Here is a 22,131-nt window from a genome sequence, read left to right on the forward strand (position 1 = left end):
ATAAAATAACAATAAATATTAATACTTTCATCATATATCTGCCTTTTAGAGAAATCAATGCCTTGCTATTTTAGACACTGTCAAAATATTGCATTATCTTAAAACATAGTCATTAAACTTAAAAATGTCAAGTGTGCCTTTGGGTTTGTAAAGGGGACATGACAATTTCTGATTTGATTTGAAAATAAATCAAGCAGCCACTGCATTCTCAAAGTAACATTATTAATTACTTCTACTAATTACCTCTGAGCCGAATGAACACTTTGTGAGGAAAGAGAAAAATAGCCTCCTAAGTGGTTTGATTGGAAGTACATCACAGGATCTCAGCCCGCTAGCCTGTCTCTAACTCTCCCCAACCTCGGACGGGCCTCTGACCTTCCCAGCAGAGCAAAATCTGTCAGAACTTTTGTGCAAAACTCAACTCTGCTCTGGCCCATCGTCTACTTCCAAGACTGATCTAGCAAAATGAGGGAAGGAAGGTATTTCTAAAGGAAGAGACATTCCTGTGCTAAACATAACTTACTTCCTGATTCTGGCTAAGGTAATCCTTTCTTTATCGGTGGGTTTTTATCATTCAGGAGACATTCTAATAACTAAACTGATATTGATTTACCATCATGCTTGTCATTGCTCAAGCTTAGGAAGAAAAGTTATCTACTGACAGAATAAGACATTTTTTATTCAACAGTGTTTTTGAAAAAAAAAATTTCAAAAACGTTCCTTCCAAGAACTAATACACAGCCTACCAATTCTCAGTCATAATCACCATAAAGACAAGCAGGCATTTTCACTTAGAGGTAAATGGAAGCCAGCAATGTTTTAATATAGTTATGATGTCCATCTGTACACCAATAAACAAAGAAGAGGGCAGGATTCAAACCACCTTAAGAGTACAGAACTTAACATAGAAATTTAAAATTTCCAACATTTCTTAAATCAATTTAGTTTCAAATCTTAGTTTCATATATAAAACATATATTTTCTACTTTTGCTGCCTCCTATAGGTTATTTAGAAATCTAAACAAAGGCAAACATATGGAATTTAGTATTTGGAAAGAATTTCACACGAACTTTGCTAAGATTGGCTGTGCATACAATTTGCTTAAATGAGATAAATATCTGGGTAATTAAGCAAAATTGCCTTAATCTTTTTATTTATTTTTAATAATGGATTTAAGAAACAAGATATTGACGTTGAGTAAGAAAAATGCAAGCTTTGGGAGCTGACCGATATTGAGCTAACTCCGCCAATTACCAGTTATAAATTCAAGCTACTTTTCTGACTTGTTAGAAAGGAGTCGTTAGCTACTACATAGAGCACTTTAGTGGATGAAGTCAATCATTGAACATAAAATTTCTGCTATAATGCCTGACACACAGTAGACATTTAATAACTGGGGGTTCCTTTTCCACTTCAATTTTAACTAGACCTATATAAAATAGTATTTTTAGCTCTTCATCATATCCTATGTGCCTAATTATAATGCTAATAGAGGTTAAATTCATGTTATCAGTCACTGAATTATTCTCCTTGACCTATAAACTAAGGTCAAAGGTGAGCCTCATGTAGTCCTTCTGGAGACAGCCATTTAGAATATACTGTCCAAGAACAGTGCACTGCTCCCATGGCTACTGAATCAGAGCAGTGCCCTGCAAGAGCTAAGCGTACTAGTGGAATCTGACGGTTCTAATCTCAGCTGTGTGATCCTGGCAAGATGACTCAACTCACCAGGCCTCAGTTTCCTCATCTAAAAATAGTGATAAAGGGGAGTGGTAGGAGGATGTTCACTTGAGCTCTACCTGCGGTTGCCAAGGGGGAAGCATTTGAGTCTAGGGAAGATAGGATGGACAATACAATGAAGTATATTACAGCAATTAGAAGCAACAGAAACATAACAACGTGGGTACAGCTTTTTAAAAAACACGGTGCTGGTTGAAAGACATTAGAAGCAGAATGACATATGTAATAAATCATCATTTATTAATTTCAATTAAAATATATGCATATAGAATAGCAATACACATCTTGCAAGAATATAAACACACAAAGTGTTTTGTTTCACATTAAAATGGTTGCATGGGAGGTTGAGAATCTAAGGACAATATATAGTAGAAATTCAGTAAATGCTAACTCTTTAACTCAGATGATAAAAAAAATAGAAAGGCAAGCATATGTGTGTGTGACAGTGTGTTGTTATATGTTCTACAGGCTTTTCCGGTAAGAAAAACATCTGAAGTTCAAAACAGGGCTACAAAGGGTGGCCCGAAAACTTCAACAGAACATGATATTTATAATTTACTATATTGTTAATTTAATTTCCTACTGTTACATTAGCAGCTTCAGGAAAAAAACTGAGATGAGGAAATAGCATGAGAGGAAACAAAGTAAATTTAAAATTAGCTAATTGACTAAAAATTGAAAAGTTGTCTTTCAGCTTGGCTGGTTTTAAATTAATCATTTGTATGTATTTAAATCTGCAAGAAAAAAATCATAAGGCTAATTACAATACTAAAGGATTTACAGAGATTTTCATCTCCACGTCATTTATAGAGCCTACAATTAGCATATTTTAAAAGAATAGACTATACAACCAATAATATTATCATGACTCTCTGTCTTTAATTCTATTAATGAAATATCTCTTTTAAAATTGGAGCCTCACATAATGAAGAAAAATTCTAATATTTAAATTCTAAGCTAAGGCTTCACATCTTTAAAATAAGTATATTAAAGCTTATTAACAAAATCAAGTTAATATTCATAACAAAATTATTTTATTCTATTAGATTTAAATTTCTATTAAACCCATTTTCCCACTAAGCACTTATTTAGAAGAATAAAGAACAATACACCTTGATTTTCCAAAAGAAATAAGTTCTTTTAAACTGTCCATCAATTAACAAAACCACCAATTTAATTATTCTTCCTATGCTCAAGAATATAAAATGATCTAATTTATAATTAGTGTTGTTATGACAAGTGCCTAATAAAATTATAATGATTTGACATTAGGCTCGAGTTGTCATTAGAACTTGGAAAATCTTATGACTTGAGGCTTTTCTAATCCCTAAGCATATTGATGAAATCCAACTCTAATAAGAAAATCATCCTGATCTTTGCTGTTTTCTAATTATAACTTTTGGTACTAAACACTATTGGTACTAAACACTAAAAATATAAATGACTGGGAAAGTTATTGGCACTTCATAAAAAGCAGCAAATTCTTATTGATTTTATTTTTATGTCTTGTTACTACTTTTCTATGAATTATTTGTATATTCATATAATATAAACATGATGATAAAAGATTTACTGTATGGCTATACAATTAGTATAAATCAAACTCGTCTCATTAGCCCTACCTACACACAATGGTATAATAGCAAGATGAGCCTTGATCTGAAGATCATAATATGCTTTTTGAATATATGGGTTTTTTTCATCTTTATTACTTGAACAAATTCTTCATTTTTAGTAGCACAATTTTACTACCTTTGAAGGGAAAATTTGACTCCAAAAACAACCAAAACACAAACCCATGCCCACAAGCCCCTCCCACACATGTACAGATTTTAGCAAGTACGTCTTTTGTAATGTCTCATTTTTAAAAAGGAATTTAATGCAGATTTTTCTTTTAATGTTCTTGTGACCACACAGTATGTTCCCAGGAAATTAAAAGTGAAGCAGCTAATCCAATATCCGAGCCCTTGCAGAGGACCACAGCTGATGCTCCCAGGGAAGCCGACAAACACCGGACATTCCCCTCAGGTCCCTACATAGACGACTTGCCCAGAAAGTACTTATATTTGTCCCCTTTGGAACCTGAGAAGATACATTTGAGCATAGAAACATGACATTCAAATGCCTAAGGTCAACCGTAAATTTTCTATCAGCTGAGAACAACCCTATCATGGCAAGATTGTAATCAAACTACTTACTCCAAACAGGAGAATATTGTTTCCATCCCTTAACCAGATCTCTTAAGGAGAAATCTGTAAATATGCAATTCTAGTTACTAGTACATATGCTTTTAATTTTTTCCCCAAAATATTTTTCCATTCTGGATTTGGACTCTTAATGATTTGATCATTATCTATGTAATCAATAAATATTATTCTCAAACAAACTTGTAATTGAAATGTTTGTTTGTAATGATTCATTTTTCTCCATTTTGCATTTCCTCTCCATTTTGCATCTTCTAAATAAATTGCATCCTCAGGCTGTCCCCTCATTTCCCAGAGTCTCCCAGCAATACCCTCCCCCTCCTGCCTGGGATCCCACATTAGAGCACCCACTCTCACACCCCAACACGCTCTCTGAATTTTACTAACTACTGTCCTACTTGTTCACTCTGCTTTTCTTACTCTCCCTCTGTTTCTTCAGCATATAAAGAGTGACTGGCTAGTTAATCGAATAAATGGTCTTAAACTAAGTTTTCAATAATTGTAATTAATTTTCTCTGTCAACATAAGTGTTATCCAAATGCACTGTGGCATTGTGGATTGGATCCTGGAACGGAGAAAGGAAGTCAGTGGGAAACCAGATGAAATTTGAGTAAATTTGGGGGTTTAGTTAGTGGTAATAACAGCAGTGCTGATTTCTTAGTTTTAATAAACATACCACAATAATAGAATATGTTGAGGGGGGAGGATGAATAGATTATGGAGTCTCTGTTTTAAATTTGCAACTTCTCTATAAAACTAAAACTAAGTAGTTTATTTTTAAAAGTACCAAATAAGTAATTTATTTAAAAAATAAGTGTTGCATTTTAAAATGAGAACCAATTATTAACACAAGGAATGAAGAAGATGGAGATTTCAGATACAATGCTGATGCTTTAAAGAGAGACGTTTGAGATGAAAAACTTTCCATCACTCTTCATTTTACCTCATAGAGACAGCTGCCACTGTCTGCCTTTGCATAAAGGTTGGTTGTGAAGGAAATTGCATTCATTTGCATGACATCTGGTCAGGCAATGACACATCTCAGATTTACTTTTCAGAAAAGGTGAATCTTGTTGCATTATGGAGTGTGGCCTTTAGGAAGTCAAGAGAGGATACCAGGTGAACAGTTAAGGGGCTGTTGTAGAAATGTCAGGCAAAAGCCATATTAAACTAGTGAAAGCAATGAGATAGCAAAATGATGAAGAGATATTAGGACATTATATTGGATGTGGTGGGAGACAAGAAAGAATCAAAAATGACTCATTTTTTTTCTCAGCTCACTGAGTAGATGACAGAAAAATTGACTGAAAAATAGAAGGAGGAGTCATTTAGATAAAAGGCAAAATGAAATTGTGGAAATTTTAAGTAGAGATGAAGGGGTAAAAAATTCAGGAGAAGGATCTAAGCTGCCAATGAAAATTTGAAAATTTAAAAATCATCAGCCTTAAGATGACATGAATGAATTTATTGAAGATTACCCAAATAGTTATTGAGCTAATCCAAACAACACATATCCAGGAGGGAAAAAATGTCAAGTGCCATGCCATAAAAATATACAGCCCAGAGATGATTTGCCGAGTTATTTATTAGAGAGAATCATAACCCTTTGTTAAGGAATTTATGCCAAAAAAAGTAGTTTATAGGGAAAAAATTAATTTTAAAAGCTAATTTTGTCTCATATAAATATTTATATCATGTTTTACTCTTCATCCCTAAGAAATATCACAATTAACAAAGCAAATCTAAAATGTAGCTAAATACAGATAGAAATTATACACGTCTTAGTTATTAACTGTATCCACAGACACATGCATATTTCTCTACAGTCATAGTGTCAAAAAATCAGCATAGTTTTTCTTTCCTCTTAAGAGACCAATGAGTCTTATGACCAAAGAAGTAAATAAATATATGTATATACTTACACTTTGGTTAAATATAGTTACATTTTGGTTAAAATCAAGTTGGTAAAGCCCTAGGATAATAACAAATCACACAAGAGTAATTCTACCATTGTTATACTTAAATAATTTTCTCACTAGGAGAGTTTTCACTTCTGTTTGATTATTGGTCTACATGTGGCTGCAAGGTTCCCCATGTTTCGGTTTCTCTGTGAAAGGTACCTACTTCACAGAAGGATTAGGCATTAGTAGTTGAACTTAACAGAGATTTCATGTTGTAGTGGTTTTGAAATTGTACTAAAAGTCAAAAACATGATTTGCTGCTCCTTTGGAATAGTATTTCACTTCAATGTGAATTTCACATGGGGAAAATGGAAATAATGATTACATTGCACTTGGAAATCTGCACATGAAATACCACAAGTAGTCACAGAGGGATATACATACATATATATAATTTTAACTTCTAAAAATCTCCACCTACAAAAAAGATGATAATTATATTGGTTCCACCCATCTTTGTTAAACACTAGTTATTTCTCCTTAACTGTAATGTTGAATCCAAAGGTGATCCTACAAAGTCCCATGCCAGCAAATGTCTTAATCACAAGGTAGTCATCCAGAAAATGATGTTTTAAGAGCAGGAAAGTGAGACTTCTTAAGGTATGATAAACCATTTCCCAAGAGAATGAAATGACAAATTACAAACTAGGAGAAAATATTTGCAAAAAAACACATCTGGTAAAAGACTGTTAACTAAAATATACAAAGAACACCTAAAAATCATTGAGAAAACAAACAACCTGTCTAATAAATAGGCACGAGATCTGAACATACACCTCACAAAAAGAAGATGTACAAATGGGAAATACACATGTGAAAAGATATTCCACATTATAGGTCATCTAGGAAATACACATTAAAACAATGAGACACAACTACACATCTATTATAATGCCCAAAATCTAGCACATTGACAATACCAAATTCTGACGAGGATATGGAACAGCAGTAACTCTCATTCACTGCTAGTAGGAATGCAAAATGGTATTCTCACTTTGGTGGTTTCTTACAAAACTGAACATATTCTTCCTATACATTCCAACAATTGGGCTCCATGGTATTTATCCAGGAGATTTGGAAACTTAGGTACACACCAAAGCCTACACACTGAAGTTTTATCAGCTTTCTTCATAACTGCCAAAACTTGGACACACCCACAGTGCCCTTCAGTAGGTAACTGGATAAAAACTGTCATCTATTCAAACAATGGATGTTTGTTTCAGCACTAGAAAGAAATGAGCTACCAAGCTGTTAAAAGACAAGCTATTAAATGGATATTACTAAGTTACCAATTTGAAAACACTATCTACTGTATGATTCCAAATATATAGCATTCTGAAATATATAATATTATGGGGAAAAAAACAATTAAAAAAAACTATGGACATAGTAAAAAGTTCAGTGGTTTGCCAAGGGTTTGAGGGAGGGGAATGATGAATAGGCAGAGCACAGAAAACTTTCAGAACAGGAAAATACTCTGTATGATACTTTAATGATGGAAATAAGTCATTATGTATTTGTCCAAACACATAGAATATAGAGTACCAAAGTGAGCACCAAGGTAAATTAAGGACTTTGGATAATTATGATGTGTCAATGGAGATTTATCAATTATCATTTGCAACAAATGCACCATGCTGACAGGGAATGTGTTGGGCAAAGGATGTATGGTGAATTCTTCATTTCTTCCTCTCAATTTTGCTGTGAATCTAAAACTGCTCTTAAAATAAAGTTTTGTAATGACATTGATACTTTATGCCTCTTCTCTGTCTGTAACTTGTACTATCTCTGAGAATGAGGGTGTTCTAGAATGAATATCTTATTATTTTAATTTTAAATTGCCTGCAGAAAGAATATAGACCTTCTAAGGTTATTTCATGAAAAAGAAGTAGTGTGCTATATGGAAGAGTATAATGTAATTAATTATTATAAAGATAAAATATAGTTTTTCTACAGTTAAAGATTTCCAACAATAAACAGACCGGCTTAAATATATATATAGTTATTTTATAACTAATAATAATTAACACTAAAAAAGGTATGTATCCTATAACTATCACAATTTAAATATAACGAATATGGAAAAACTAATTGTCTACATGGCCTGGCAAATCTAGTCAGGCTTTGTAGGACTGGATTTAGAAAAATGCTAGCATGATTTTAAAATAATGATACCCCTATTTATGTTATATGACATGATGGAAAGTTATTTCAAAATACATTAACATAGCTATGAGATAACCATGGTATTGTACCCAGGATTATATAACTGACTGTGGAAAAGAAGAGGCCATATTAGACTCCCCAGAAATGTCTAAACAAACCTGGATTCCAACTTTAACTCTATAAATGCTACTTTCATGACCTAAGTGTATCAGTGTCCACACCTAAAAAATACAGATAACAATATTTACCTCCAAAGACATGGTTACTAACTTTGAAGGTATATAAAAAAATAATTTTATAAGCACTAAATATATGTGTGTGCTTACATTTTAAAGTCATAGTGCCTAATCCAATAAATGTAACCAAGAAGGCTGCCTTTACATTGATGAGTAAAATCCAAGGAATTAGCAATATGAACTATATCCTATAGGAAAAATGAGAAATGATTTTCTCAGTTTTAGAAAGCAAGACATACACAGTCTTATTGAAATTAACACTTAATTTAGTTTGTTTATAATATGCACAGAAACTGCTTTTTCATTAAAATCAGCATCTAGATATGCCAATCCAGTTAGGTCGAGAAGGGCATTAATTGTGTCAGATCCTTGCTTATAACAGGTGAGTGATGCCATTAAATTGACAAACATATCTGGATAATTCCAGAATGCCTGAGTGAAAGTCAAAGGAGCTTTCCAGAAAGTTCTAGAAGACACAAAACTCTAGTCCCCCTTGGTTCTGTTTTAGAATATTGTTAAGGCTAGTAGAACAACCAAAATTTTCTTTGCCTTCTGATAAAACACTTTTTACAATGACTCTTTCAAGAAAGGTTAGTCATTTCCTTCAAAAATAATAAGAGAATCTCTGGAAACACACAAACCTTTTCAATGTGTATCAAATAATAAGAATATGGTTAAACTTTTAAAAATTAACTGGCCTAAGAAGCTTTTAAGAGTCAGACAAATAGCATGAAACCTTGATAAGAAGCCTAGATGGGCATTATCAAGTGGTAAAGGACAACATGTAAAAAAAAACTAAGTTCAATACTCAATGAGCAGAACCAAAGAAAATAACAGCAGCCTTGCAAAAAGGTTAGAAGTAATGAGAACACAACACTCTAGCAACAGCCGATTATACAATTCACAGACCATTATGTTGGAAAGGGGAAATGAAAAAATAAATAAGGCTGAATCTCCAAAATGTATGAAATAAGGAATATTATATTTTTAAAGGGAAAGCAAAAGCATCTTAAAAGGATTTGCTCTCTGGAAAGCAAAGTCCTAGTAAATAATTAACTAAGCATTTGGTAAATAAAGAAAATTAGCAAAACATGAGCAAAATTATCATGGAAAAATATTGAGACTCTGACTTCTTTATCTGCAGCATTAGAGTATTTACAATTGCTTATGGGATGCTTATTACTTTTAAGTCACATTGCCTAATCAAGGGAAGACTAAGAAAGCTGTCTTTACTTTGATGAGTAAAATCCAAGTAATTGACAATGTGACTCTATCGCATATGCAAAACAAAATACAGTATTCTGTCTTTTTAAAAATGAAAGCATGCAAAATGTTGTAGACTATTGAAATTAACATTAATTTCATATTATGCATTATATACATGTACAACTTCATATTATATACTAACTCAATTTGTAGGATTCAATGTATAAAATGAAGATAAAAGTTAAAAACAGATGGATCTCATTTACCTAATGTTAGTTTCATTATTGGTAATGTAAGTGCTTAGTAAATTCAATTAATAATTTGTCTCTATATTTTTTCCAAATGAAATATATTTACAAAGGTTTTTTTTAAATAATAAAAACTTTTTATTTAAAAAAAGTTTGGGGAAATGCTCTTTGTGTAACTACAAACAGATGCAAAGTTTCTAATGAGCAGTTGGTCAATAAGTATCAAAATATGAATTGTACATAAAATTTGACCTAGCAATCTTAATTCTAGAATTTACACTGATATTACCACATATGTGCAAAATACGTGCACACAAGATTGTCTATTACAGTGTTATATCCAATAGTGGCATCACTCACCTGTTATAAGTAAACTTTAATAGAGGATTGATTAAATAAATAATGAAGTAATTTGCAGACACTAGCTATTCTGCTCAAGATAAAGGTTAAGGTTAAGCAAAGGTTAAAGGTTAATATTAAGATCTCATATTTTCTCATTAGAAATATGATTAAATTTATTTGTAAAGTGTTACATGATTTAAAATGATTTCCTACGAATCAATTCTTAAAAATTCTATGAACCAATTTTTTTCCTTTTAAATGATAGATCCGAGCAGTTCATCTCAGAGAGGCACAGATGAGTTATTTAATTTTAAAAATCACACATATAATATCAACAAATTTTACATATACATTTAGTGGTTTAATATCTCGCTAAACTCAGTGAAAAATAAAAGTAGATATTGGGCACCTAAGATGTTATACAGGACTGATCCCACTAGTGTGAGCATAAAAATCTAATCATCTATTATCTTTTTTCCTTTGGATTATGTGTTAGCTTTTTAATGAGCATAAGATGTACATTATTCCAGTTTTAATTTTTTCTTCTCAAGGCCATCACCCTAAGATTAACCAGGTCTCCTACTTACCAAAGTAACATTTTGACTATTTCTGATTTTGTAATGCCTACTTCAGAAAAGAGTGAAATTTGGGAGAGTCGTTTAGTTTATCTGCTTATTATAAAGGGGAAAAGGGTAGCTATGCAAACTGCAGCTAACACAAGAACGAAAAACTAAAAAAACTACTCTTACTCTGACTTAAGGAAATACCAGTAACTGAGGAATTAAAGTATAAAGGCAATTTCATAGACTCTATAAAGGAGAGGAACGTTTCTCAAATGAGGTGTGTCATGCAATTAATGTAAAACTGTGGCCAAATCTTTGTGCTATAATCGCTATAATCTTGCTACCTGAAGCAATAATACAAATGAGGAAAGGAGGTCAGCATAGACAAGAAATAATACAAAACTGAATCAAGCCCCAAACTCCCAAAATCTACATATACAGAATAGACATTCTTTGCCTTTCTACATTACAAACAGGATTAGGCATAGGAGCTTATTTAAACAGTGGTATCCTAACTCAATGATAAATGCCTTCTTGCAGACACGTTCACCGCAATTTAAAGCCATGTTGCCATGAATAACTCTCTAGATGCTGAGGGAGGAAAAAAGTTATTTATAATTCTACTCTATTGAATTCTATTTTTATATCTAATGTTATTACTATTATACCAATTTTGTTGTTATTTATGAAGTAATGTGCTAAGTATTGAAAAGGAATTAAAAGCTGAATAAAAACCTGGCATCTTCATGGATAAGAAATCTAAAAGAAGAGAGAATACTTAGTCATATACTAGAAATATAAAGTTAGAAAGTGATAAAACATCCTGTACATATGCCATCGAACTGCAGAGAAACCAGAATTCACTTCCATCTCTTTGGATTGGAGATCAGAAAGCCAAACTTTGATTCGGAGAAGAATTTGGAAAATTAAAGATAGGTTAAAGCAATTCTATAGTGGGTTTAAAGTATGGACAAAAGCACAGAATGGATAAATTAAAGTTAAGTGTGAACTTTACTTTTTAGTTTTCCTGACTACAATCTACTTTAAGACAATACATTTTGGAAGAATCGGCTGTGAACCAGACTATGGTAGATGTTGAAAGTCATTTTAAAAGATTTACATGTGATTTAGTAAATAACAGGAACACAAAAGGTCTTAAGACAGAAAATACTGAGATCGTAGCTGTTTTCAGCAAGACTCTTCTAAGATACACAAGGTGAACTGGAGAGTGAGGAATCCAGAGAAAACGCAACCCGTTAGACAGATGTGTCAGTCCGCCTAAGCGAGGGCGTGGACTAGGGTAATGTTGGCAGACCTGGGATGCAAAGATAAATGTGAGGGATATCTAAAATGAGATATATAATCTGACAATACGTAACCTTTGTGTGAGGTACCATTGATGATAACTGTGAAGTTGACATTTGAATGATTGAGAGTACAGGTTAATCATAAGCATAAAATGAGGAATGAATGATAAAGGATGGAAAATGGGGAATTAAATTTCTGATGCTTGAATTTGATGAGCTGAGGGTTAACCAGGTTGAGGTGTGTAACAATTGGAAATGTGTCACTGAGACTTACTTTGGTAATCAGTTGGGTGATGACGATATAGATTATACTGATGCCTATGTACACAGCAATAGTTCATGATTATGGTTGATGTATACTGTTCTAGACAACTTCAAGAATGATTCCATGGTAGAGCACGTGTAGCCCTGGGTTATGAGGAGCTTTGCATTCTAGTTGAAGATCTAGCTGCATGTAGCTGTGCACATTTTACTTTCTTACTTGTGATTGGATGAAAAAGCTGTAAGTAACTTGATAAAAAAATTTACTATTTTAAATAAAAATAGATGTACCTAACTTAAACTGTTTTTTCAGCTTTATTGAGTTATGAACATAGGAATTATATACATTTAATGTATACAACTTAATGTTTTAATATATGTATACACTGAAACAATCACCACAATCAAGCTACTTAACATGATCATTGCCTTACATAGTTAACCATTTTCTTCCTTTGGGAGTGGTGAGAACATTTAAGGTCTACCCTCTCAAGCAAATTTCAACTACACCATACAGACTGTAGTCACCATGGCATACATTAGATCTCCAGAACCAATTTATCTTGTATAACTGAAACTTTGTACCTTCTGAACAATGGCTCTCCATTATCCCCCTTGTGTCCATCCCTGTCAACCACTATTTCATTCACTGCTTCTAAGAATGTGAATATTTTGGATTCCACATATAAATCAGATCATGCAGTATTTGTCTTTCTGTGTCTGACTTTTTTCACTTAGCACAATGCCTTCAAGAGGCATCCGTAGTCTCACAAACAGCAGGATTTCCTTCCTTTTTTAAGACTGAATAATATTCCAAATGTAAAACAGAAAATGAATTTTTTTTTTAGAATGTAACAAGAGAAAATGTTTGAGACAGAGGACTTGGGGAAGAGTTCTTAGAAATAATACCAAAAGCACATTCATAAAAGAACAACAATCATTTGTACTTCACCAAAACTAAGAAGTCCTGCTCTGTGAAAAACCATGGTAAGAGGATGAAATATATTATTAGAAAATCGTATTTGCAAGCTACATATCTAACAAAGAACTCATACCTATCATATATAAAGAATTCTCAAACTCAAGCTTTTAAAAAACCTTGTGGTCCAGTTAGAAAACGTGCAACACCTGAAGAGGTACTTCACCAAAGAGAATATGCAGATGGTAAAGAAGCACGTGCAAAGATGCTCAACATCACTAGCTGTTATGGAATTAAATTAACGCCATGAGGTGTTATCACTACATACCTATTAGAACATACAAAATAAAAAACAATGACAAAAGTAAAAGCTGGTGAGAATGCAGAAATACTGAGTCTCTCATACACTGCAGGTAAGAATATAAAATGTAGTCTCTGTGGAAATACTTTATCAGTTTCTTTAAAAAAAAGTATGTGCGTGTATACACATATATATGTAAATACATACATATATAAATGCCACATATATTAGTAAACATATATATATACACACACACACATATATATATCTACTTACCATATGCAGTCTTACCAATTACAACCTTCAGCATTTATTTCAGATAAATGAAAACCTATGTCCACATAAAATCCTGCCCACAACTGTTCATAACAGCTCTATTTGTAATAGACCAACAACTATAAACAACAAAAATGTCCCTCAGTAGGTGAACCATTAAACAAACAGTGGTACATCCGTACTATGGAATACAACTCATCAATAAGAAGAATAGACTATTCATACACACAGCAACTTGGCTGGAGCTAAATGACATTATGCTAAGTGAAAATAGCCAATATCAAAAGGTCATAAAGTATATAATTTCATTTATAGAACAGTATCCAAAGACAAAAAATAGAGAGATTAAATCAGATTAGTGGTTTCCAGGAGCAGGAATTGATGCAGAGGATGACTCTAAAGGGGAAGCATAAGGGAGATCACTTAGGGGATGAATAGTTCTGTATCTTGACGGCAATAGTGGTTACATGAATCTATGCATGTGATAAAATGACAGAAATAAACATCCATGTACCAATGTCGGGTTGCTGTCAATGTGCTGTAATTATATAAGATACAACCACTGGGACGGACTGAGTGAAGGGTATATGGGACCTCTCTGTCTTATCTTCATAATTTCTTGTTAATTTATAGTTATGTCAAAATAAAAAGCCTTAAAAAATTAAAACATGTTATATGGCTTAAAATATAACTCAAAATTATATCATTAATCCTGTGATAAAAGTGAACTACTTTAACATATGGCTCTCTAAACACATTGTGACTATAAAAAGATGGACTTCCTGTATATATAGTATTGTCTTTGGGTCTGCATGTCCTTTGCTAATCTAAGCTACATTTTAAGACAGAGAACTTCTCATAAGAAGTTTAGTAGAAAGTATATTTGGATTTAAAGAGTTCAAAACTTCAATCCAAGACACAGCAGTTATTCACTTAAGAAGTTACTAGTTGTGTAATCATAAATGAAAGTCTTAATTCATTTTCCAAGTTTCCGTTTATCATCTTTAAAGTGAGGATAATAAATCATGATTGTATAGTTTTGTGGTCAAGATAAGACACAATTTATGAAGTGATTTCTACCAACATTCTTCCTTATTAGTTTTAGAATTGAATTTGTCTATGTTAGAAAGAACTGGCATCCCTTCATAGAACAATGAGCATAACTTACTTTTATGATTATATCATGAGAGACCACCTTATTTCTCATTTAAAACCTTTAACAAATAAAGAACATGCATCATCAAAATCATGCTGGAATATGTGTAGGAAACTTAGGAGCCCCCCCAAAAATCAAGTAAAGACAAATGTTGAAGAGCGAGAAGATGTTGGAATAAAGAATGAGTTACAAAATTCTGAGCAAACATGAGGAAATAAAATGTGGTATTTACATATATGTACATTAAGCGTACTAAGGGAACCCATGTAATAAAGGGCATGACACGTGTGAAATCATAGTGCTAAATTTACAAAAGGATATGTGCTGTATATGCACCCCCTGCCTTCACTTCTTTGCCCTTTTCCCACCAAGACTGAGCTGATGTTAGGGTAGCACGCTTTTTAAAATAAATCATAACCCATATTCTACTTACATCATTACAAACCTTGAAAGCCTCCTATTTTTAAGTCTAATTTCATATACTCTTCCAAATATGTATTTATTACCATGTCTGGACCTATAACAGTTGAGATATGATCCTGAACAAACCTGTTCATTATATAACCCACTCTGCCATGTCTTCTATAAAAAATATAATTTCAAAGATCATCAGAGTAACACTTGACACTTTTTTCTTTTAAACTTATGATAAATACCTTCACAGCAAAGGATGTACATGATTTGAAATTTTAAATAATATGCAAAGAAAGAACATAGGTTTTGTAATCAGTTAAACCCATATTTGAACCCTTGCTCCATCATTTAAATTTCTTTTGGGAGAAAGGAACTGACTTTTTTAACTTCTTTCCTCCCATATAAATGAGGACCTTAGAATTTTATAGAATGAAATTAAACACTCTATGTAAAGCTATATACAGTATCTGGTATCCAATAGCATCTTAGTAACGGCAAAAAAATATGTTTTCGAGAAATAGGGTACATACGGCCATGTTCAAGATTCTTGACTTACTAAGTAAGCAATGGGAAACTCCTGAAGATTTCTGTTGTTGTTCTGGGAAGCACACTCATTGTAATAGTATCTAGATTAACAATTCTGTAACCTTCTGTGTGAAGCATATTGTCTAAAGATCAATTGATTGAAAATTAATGTAGGTATGACATTTCTGAATTTCCTGTAGCCAGTCTATAAGTCAAGCCTAAGCACCACTGATCAGAAGATAAAAGGCTCAAGTTGCCAGGGAATGATAAATTCAATGGAAGACATTGCTACTGTCTGATTCCCGGCAGTGAACATATTTGATGACTTCCTGCCTCCTTTATAATGTTGAAAAGAGAGTTCTTCCAGCAATAATCCACAAATTAGGAGAAACTCATTCAGCCTGTCAAAAAATTAAATGGTTGAATGTCCTCAAGAATCTAGCCAGATGTTTTACTAATACTTGCTATAAAAAGTGAGTAGTTTTTCATTGCCTTTCTCCCCTCTCCATTCTAGAAAAATAATTTCACAAATTTAAAAGTTATATATTTTATCATAAATAAATATGCGAAATTTTCCATATATATTCACACACACATATGTATGAAAGGAAAATTATTATGCAAGGATATAAAGTCTTGTTATGAAAAATCGACATGAAAATAGTCTTATCGTATGCTAAGGAAGAAAGTTGACTGACTTGGTTAGAATTTTATTTTCTTTTACCTTTTCCATTCTGGATAACTAAATAGGGAGGGCCAATTTATCCCTAATTGGAATTTGGATCTGGTTGAAATAACAGAATTAAATAAACTTAAATTTATATCATGGCTTACATAACTGATTCTAGTGACAAAATAAATAGAGCCATTGCCTTATAAAATGGTCATGAATATTGTATACTGGGCTTGAAATGTATCTGGGTGTATCAGAGAATTTCAGTTTAGACATACATAGCCAGAATTTGTGTTTCATTCTTCCTTTTTAGGGATTAGTACTTTCAAATATAAGAACACCTTAGCATCTTCTCTCTACTTTGTATTTTAAAAAGCTATAATGTACAGCCTATCCTTCTTCTCAATATGTCAAAATTCCACTACCCAGACTAAGGTATTTATTCCCTACTACAAAGCCTCGAGTAGTCTGTTGGGCCACAAAAGTGAACAAAGTATTTTTAGCCAAAGATGTACATAGATACCAGTTGAAATATTCTTCTTAAAATAGTTACTTAGCTTTATTAATATTCCATATAACTGCTACCCTGCCTTACACGTTTTTGCACTGAATACTGAGCTCTACCATATAGTAAAGAAAGGGAAGTTTAGTTCAGGAGAAAAGTCAAATAATTAGTTGCTGTGTGTATGAGATAGCAACCCAGAAATTACAATATGGGAAAGAAGAGTCAATTAAATGGTTATTTATCTCTATGTTGTTAAAATACTCAGCTAAAGAAAAAAACTACAAGGAAATGATTAATAACAGATATTATGAAGACAATGAGATTATAATGTGAGGTTAAATATTCTTGGCAAAAATAATAGAGAAAAGTGATCTTTTGATTTGGATAACACTTTTACTTTTACTCATTGCTATCATACTATTCAAATTTAATTACAATTAATTAATAGAAGTATATGAATCCATTAAAGTGTAAGATAGTATTCAACTTTTAAAACATAAAAGACATTTTTGCTTACATCAGAAAGCTTGTTAAACATTTCACTCTCCTGAGGTGAATGTTTCTTTGATCATCAGTGACTGGGAATCCTAAGGTAACACAGAAAAAGTACCCCTAAGGCACACGGACCTGAGATGTGCCTACCAAGTAACGTGACCGATTTGTCAGCAAGCCCTGGTGCCCTGCCTTGCTCAGCTGAGGGAGGCCACCACATTCCTTGCCTCCTTCGCTCTGACCTCTTGTTTCTGTCCTCACGTATGCTACAAGTGACTAAGCCTCTTGCCCCTTTCCTGTAAAACCCTAGCGATTGCACTGAACCCACCTGGATAATCTAGAATGATCAACAAATCTTTGCCATGTAGGGTAAGATATTCACAGGCTCTAGGCATTAACACAGACATCTTTGTGGGCCATTATTTAGCCTACCATGCTGGGCACGAGCTCTGATAATGGGACCTGAATCCCCTGAGACCACGATGATATTTAGATGTTCCAACACTACCTCTATATGGCAGTCTTTTGCCAAGATGTATTGAATGCAGTAATGAATCATTCAGCCTAAAAAAATCAGTTTACTCTTCTGCTCATTTATTAGGAAGCCTCATTTGATAAATCAAATACAATTTTCCTGAAAAAGTGAAAGAAGTTTGTAAGGAATGGGCAGTACACATTAAACAAATGATAATTCGTGCTGTGGAAGGATGTACGAGAATGCACACACTTTCAGCTACGTTGAAATCAAAACAGAAATTTCATTTTTTGTTTTAAAGTTTTATAAAGTAAGCCTAACTCTGGCTCATATTTTTTACATATTTTGCATGGTTTTTACCAAGAGAGTCTTTAAATTTTTGACAGTTTATTTTTCCAAAAGGTACTATGTTAGAGCAAATATTACAAAGTTAGTACTTCATTATCCCTTCTCTGCAAAAAAAAAAGTCTAAATAAGTTTAATGATTCAGTTTTTGCATTTCATAAAAACATTACTTAATGGTGCTTGAATTAAAATGAACTAAGTAATTGATGACATCCCTTCTTAATGATACACTAACTCTGGGTCATTCCTTCTTCTGTCAGTCTCAATAGCTCAAGGCCACTTGCATAGGAGACACCCTCTGGCATTGCAGAGATCAGCTAAATGGGAATGTGCCAGTGCTAAGTCAGGGAGAGAGCTTTTCTGCTGTCTTCTGACTCCTTTTGCTCTTCCACCCTGAAACTCTTCAATTTTTCGGGAGTGTTTAATTTACATTGAGGGTTACAAATGTATAGTGGTAGGATTTTACTACCAAAGAACTCTTGTTATATTAGATTAAAACGTGATAAAGCATGGGTTACATGTACAAAACTTTGCCTACAAATAAAAAAACCAACATATGGCCTTTATTTTGATAAATGTATTCAAGCATGACTACCTTAAATATCAGCTTTGCATGAAGAAATATTGGTGTAAAATGCCATGAGATTCAAGGTTAAAAAAATAGAGAAATGCATGTTATCAAGCTATAAAAAGTGCATAGTTTTTTAAAAAGTATAATGCCACATACTAGAATATTTTAGTCCATGAATAAAATTGTAAAAATACTTAAAAATATATTAAGATAAGTGTATTAAAAAGTCTTCCTCAGACTTTCTGAAAATGAAAGTAAAAAGGAAAAGAAAATGATCTCTTAGACAGATTAAAGACCTAAAGCTAAATGTAAATTTTATAAGTTTTTGAGTTGATTTTACCTCATGTGAACAATAGCTGTCTTGTAAACGGATGTATATGAACTTTAGAAAGTAAACTTTCAAATGGAATTTATTTCAGTCATGCCACAGACTCGGAGAAATGTCATATTTTTATTCAGAATTATTCGTTACTTAGAAGTTTAAGTGGTTTGACCATTGAAAAGTTAACATCAAAATGAAAAATACTGAGAAAGCATGATTTAAAGAATGCCAATGACTTAAAGAACCCAGGGGATAGGTATTTGCATACTAATTGTAATGTTCCTACTGTTACATTACCTTCAGCTTGAAGATCTGTCAGAAAGAGAAATTTGACGTCATCTGTGACAATCAGACAGGAAGGAAAAATGCCAGTAAAGTGAGTTGCTGTTTAAAGCTGTTTTTATCTCCAAAGATGTACAAATGCAACACTTGAGTCTCCATTAACCTGGGTAGTTTTTTCCTTCATTTATGATAAATATGCTAATTGTTGTCTTCCTGATTTATTTTTTCTCCTTTCTCTGTAGGTTTCTTGTTTCCTAATACACGTCAACAAAAGTTGTGGTTCTCTTCTACAGTTAATTTTTATATTTGCTAAGACAAAGAAAGGTTATAAAGTGGAGAAAAAAAACACTGAGTTCTCTCTCAGTGAAACTTTCCAAATTATTAAATGTTAAAGACATAAGATATATATGACCCTTGCAAAACTTATTTACTTTTGTGATACTTATTAAGAAATTTGAAAATAGATATTAAATGCTGGGTAAGGACTTATTAAGAAATTTGAAAATAGATCTCAAACGCTGGGTAAGGAAGCAGCTGTCACTTCCTTGAACACATGGACTCCTTGCTTGAACTTCCCATTCTCCAGCACCCTGCTAATTGAGTGTGAACAGCTAAGTTGTTGGATTCCAAATATTTTAATGCAATACAACTGGTTCTAGCTGGCACAATTAGCAAGATAACTGGTGGCTTTCACGCAGTTCCCATCTGGCCTGGCTCTTCTCCGGACAAATAATATGGGAACTGCTGGCCTTGATGATACTTGCTTAATGAAGGAAACAGAAAGAAAATCAGCCAAAACCCCATGAAACACTAAGTGCAGTTTTGGCTCCAGATATATGGTGAATTTTCATGGCAAATCATATGCATACAAAAAGTTACTCTGATTATGCATCACAATTATCCAGGAAATACATACATGCATACAAATGAGAGGGGCCAAGCAAGAGCTCTGTTCAAATTACAATGAAAATTCAAATAACATAAAAAAAAGAGAAAGAAAGAAATGACAGTGACACATCATACATTTACTTAAGGTAACACATGGCAGGTAAACTTCAGCCACATCATTCCACTTTTAAATCAGTTACCCTCTTTTTCCACAATTCAAATTCAATAGATTTCCTTCTTAACATTTATATAAATGCATTTTTTAAAGCATAAAACACATTTCTCCCTCACATCTCAAATGAGAAATATCCCATTTTCATTTGATAATGCATAAGATTTAAGAATCTTTGTCTTCTGTAAACTTTCTATTGAGTAGCTAATTATCACAATTTAACTATTACTTAGAGGTAATATTTGTGTGTTTAATAAAACTCTGTTGCAGAAAAAGCACTTTCCAATTATTTACCGTAATGTTTCAAAACATGAACAAAGTGTAAGCATATGTGTATTGATTCATCTATTCCAGAAAGAAGTATAAAAACAGTCGGGGTTAAAAGCAGATACACCTGTGTTTGAATTCTAACTTCTCATTAATATATGTGAGATATTTTGCCAGTTATTAGCACGTCTGGGCCTTTTCACTCATTAATAATACAAGATTAAAAAACAGACGTCATTTTCAAGAATAAATGAGATAAAGCATATGACATGCTTAGCACCATGTGGTGGTATAGATTGTAAATATTCAATACATTTTGGCGCATTTTAGGGCTATTTTAGACATTGTCTCTCTGTTTATTCATATATAGCAATAATCTACTTCCACAGAATTATAAATATACGGTCAACCCAAAACTTAAAAATTTGTACAGCAAATTAAAAACATTACTCCTTAAAATAATTATATTTTACCCAGCTTCTGAAAAGTAAGTACTGGGGTGCCACCAGCCTTCCAACCTATCAGGTAGTCAGAATAAAACCTCTCAGATCCAACATGCAATCAGTTGGCAGACAATGAGCTGAGGGCCTTCCAGGCACTGCGAAACACCAGCGGTCGTTCCTTCTGAGAGCCGGGCAGTTTCTCCCTTTATAACAATGTCAGCAACTGGTGGACCTCAAATAGGGTGCTAAATATGCCAGTATCTCTACTTCTATTATATATGATATTCTTTATCTATAGACTATCTATCATATTCTAGGATATCTAATTCAAAACAAGATTTTTCTTCTGTGCTTGGTTCTGTACCATCTCTCAAACTTTACTTTCTTTTTTCTCTTTTTACTGTCTTCCTACATTAACCAAGATAATAACAATAACTACCATTTCTTTGAACACTCCATTCCAAAAAGACTTCTTCATTATTCCTTTTGCTTTTGGCTTAAGCAAAATCTGGCTGTTGCTAAAGGATATGATTTGCCTTTATGCCTTCCAGAATGGATGGTGTCCATTATCTCCAGTTTCACATATTCAGGGCTGAGGGTGAGGTCTGTGGTGTGTCACTGCCCGGGGATGCTTTCATACCATTCCCCTTTTCCCTCACTGAGAGCACCCTTTGAAGACAACACACTACTTCAGCCATACCTCTCAGTAACCTTCTTATCGCCGTTACCTACCAGCTTCTCGAAGGCCGCTGCCCTATTCCACTGCCGGCTTTGTCTGCCACTATTTGGGGTGTGCCCATTCATTCATTATTCATTTATATGCTTGACAAATATTTCTTGGACCAAACACTCTGTTTTTGGTGGAAAAGT

The 22,131-nt window shown here is 33.1% G+C and overlaps 1 protein-coding gene across 1 annotated transcript in view; it reads left to right on the top strand.

Moving 5' to 3' along the window:
* The window catches only part of RGS21 (regulator of G protein signaling 21), a 47,106-nt gene that overhangs the window by 5,176 nt on the left and 19,799 nt on the right, over positions 1-22,131 (top strand). Inside the window, exons 2-3 of the mRNA XM_057495180.1 lie at positions 3,659-3,797; positions 19,513-19,585. Coding sequence (XP_057351163.1) covers positions 3,659-3,797; positions 19,513-19,585 — 212 coding nt within the window. The remainder of the gene's footprint in view (positions 1-3,658; positions 3,798-19,512; positions 19,586-22,131) is intronic.

The sequence above is a fragment of the Manis pentadactyla genome, chromosome 19 (genome assembly GCF_030020395.1).
Source record: "Manis pentadactyla isolate mManPen7 chromosome 19, mManPen7.hap1, whole genome shotgun sequence".
NCBI classification, from domain to species: domain Eukaryota; kingdom Metazoa; phylum Chordata; class Mammalia; order Pholidota; family Manidae; genus Manis; species Manis pentadactyla.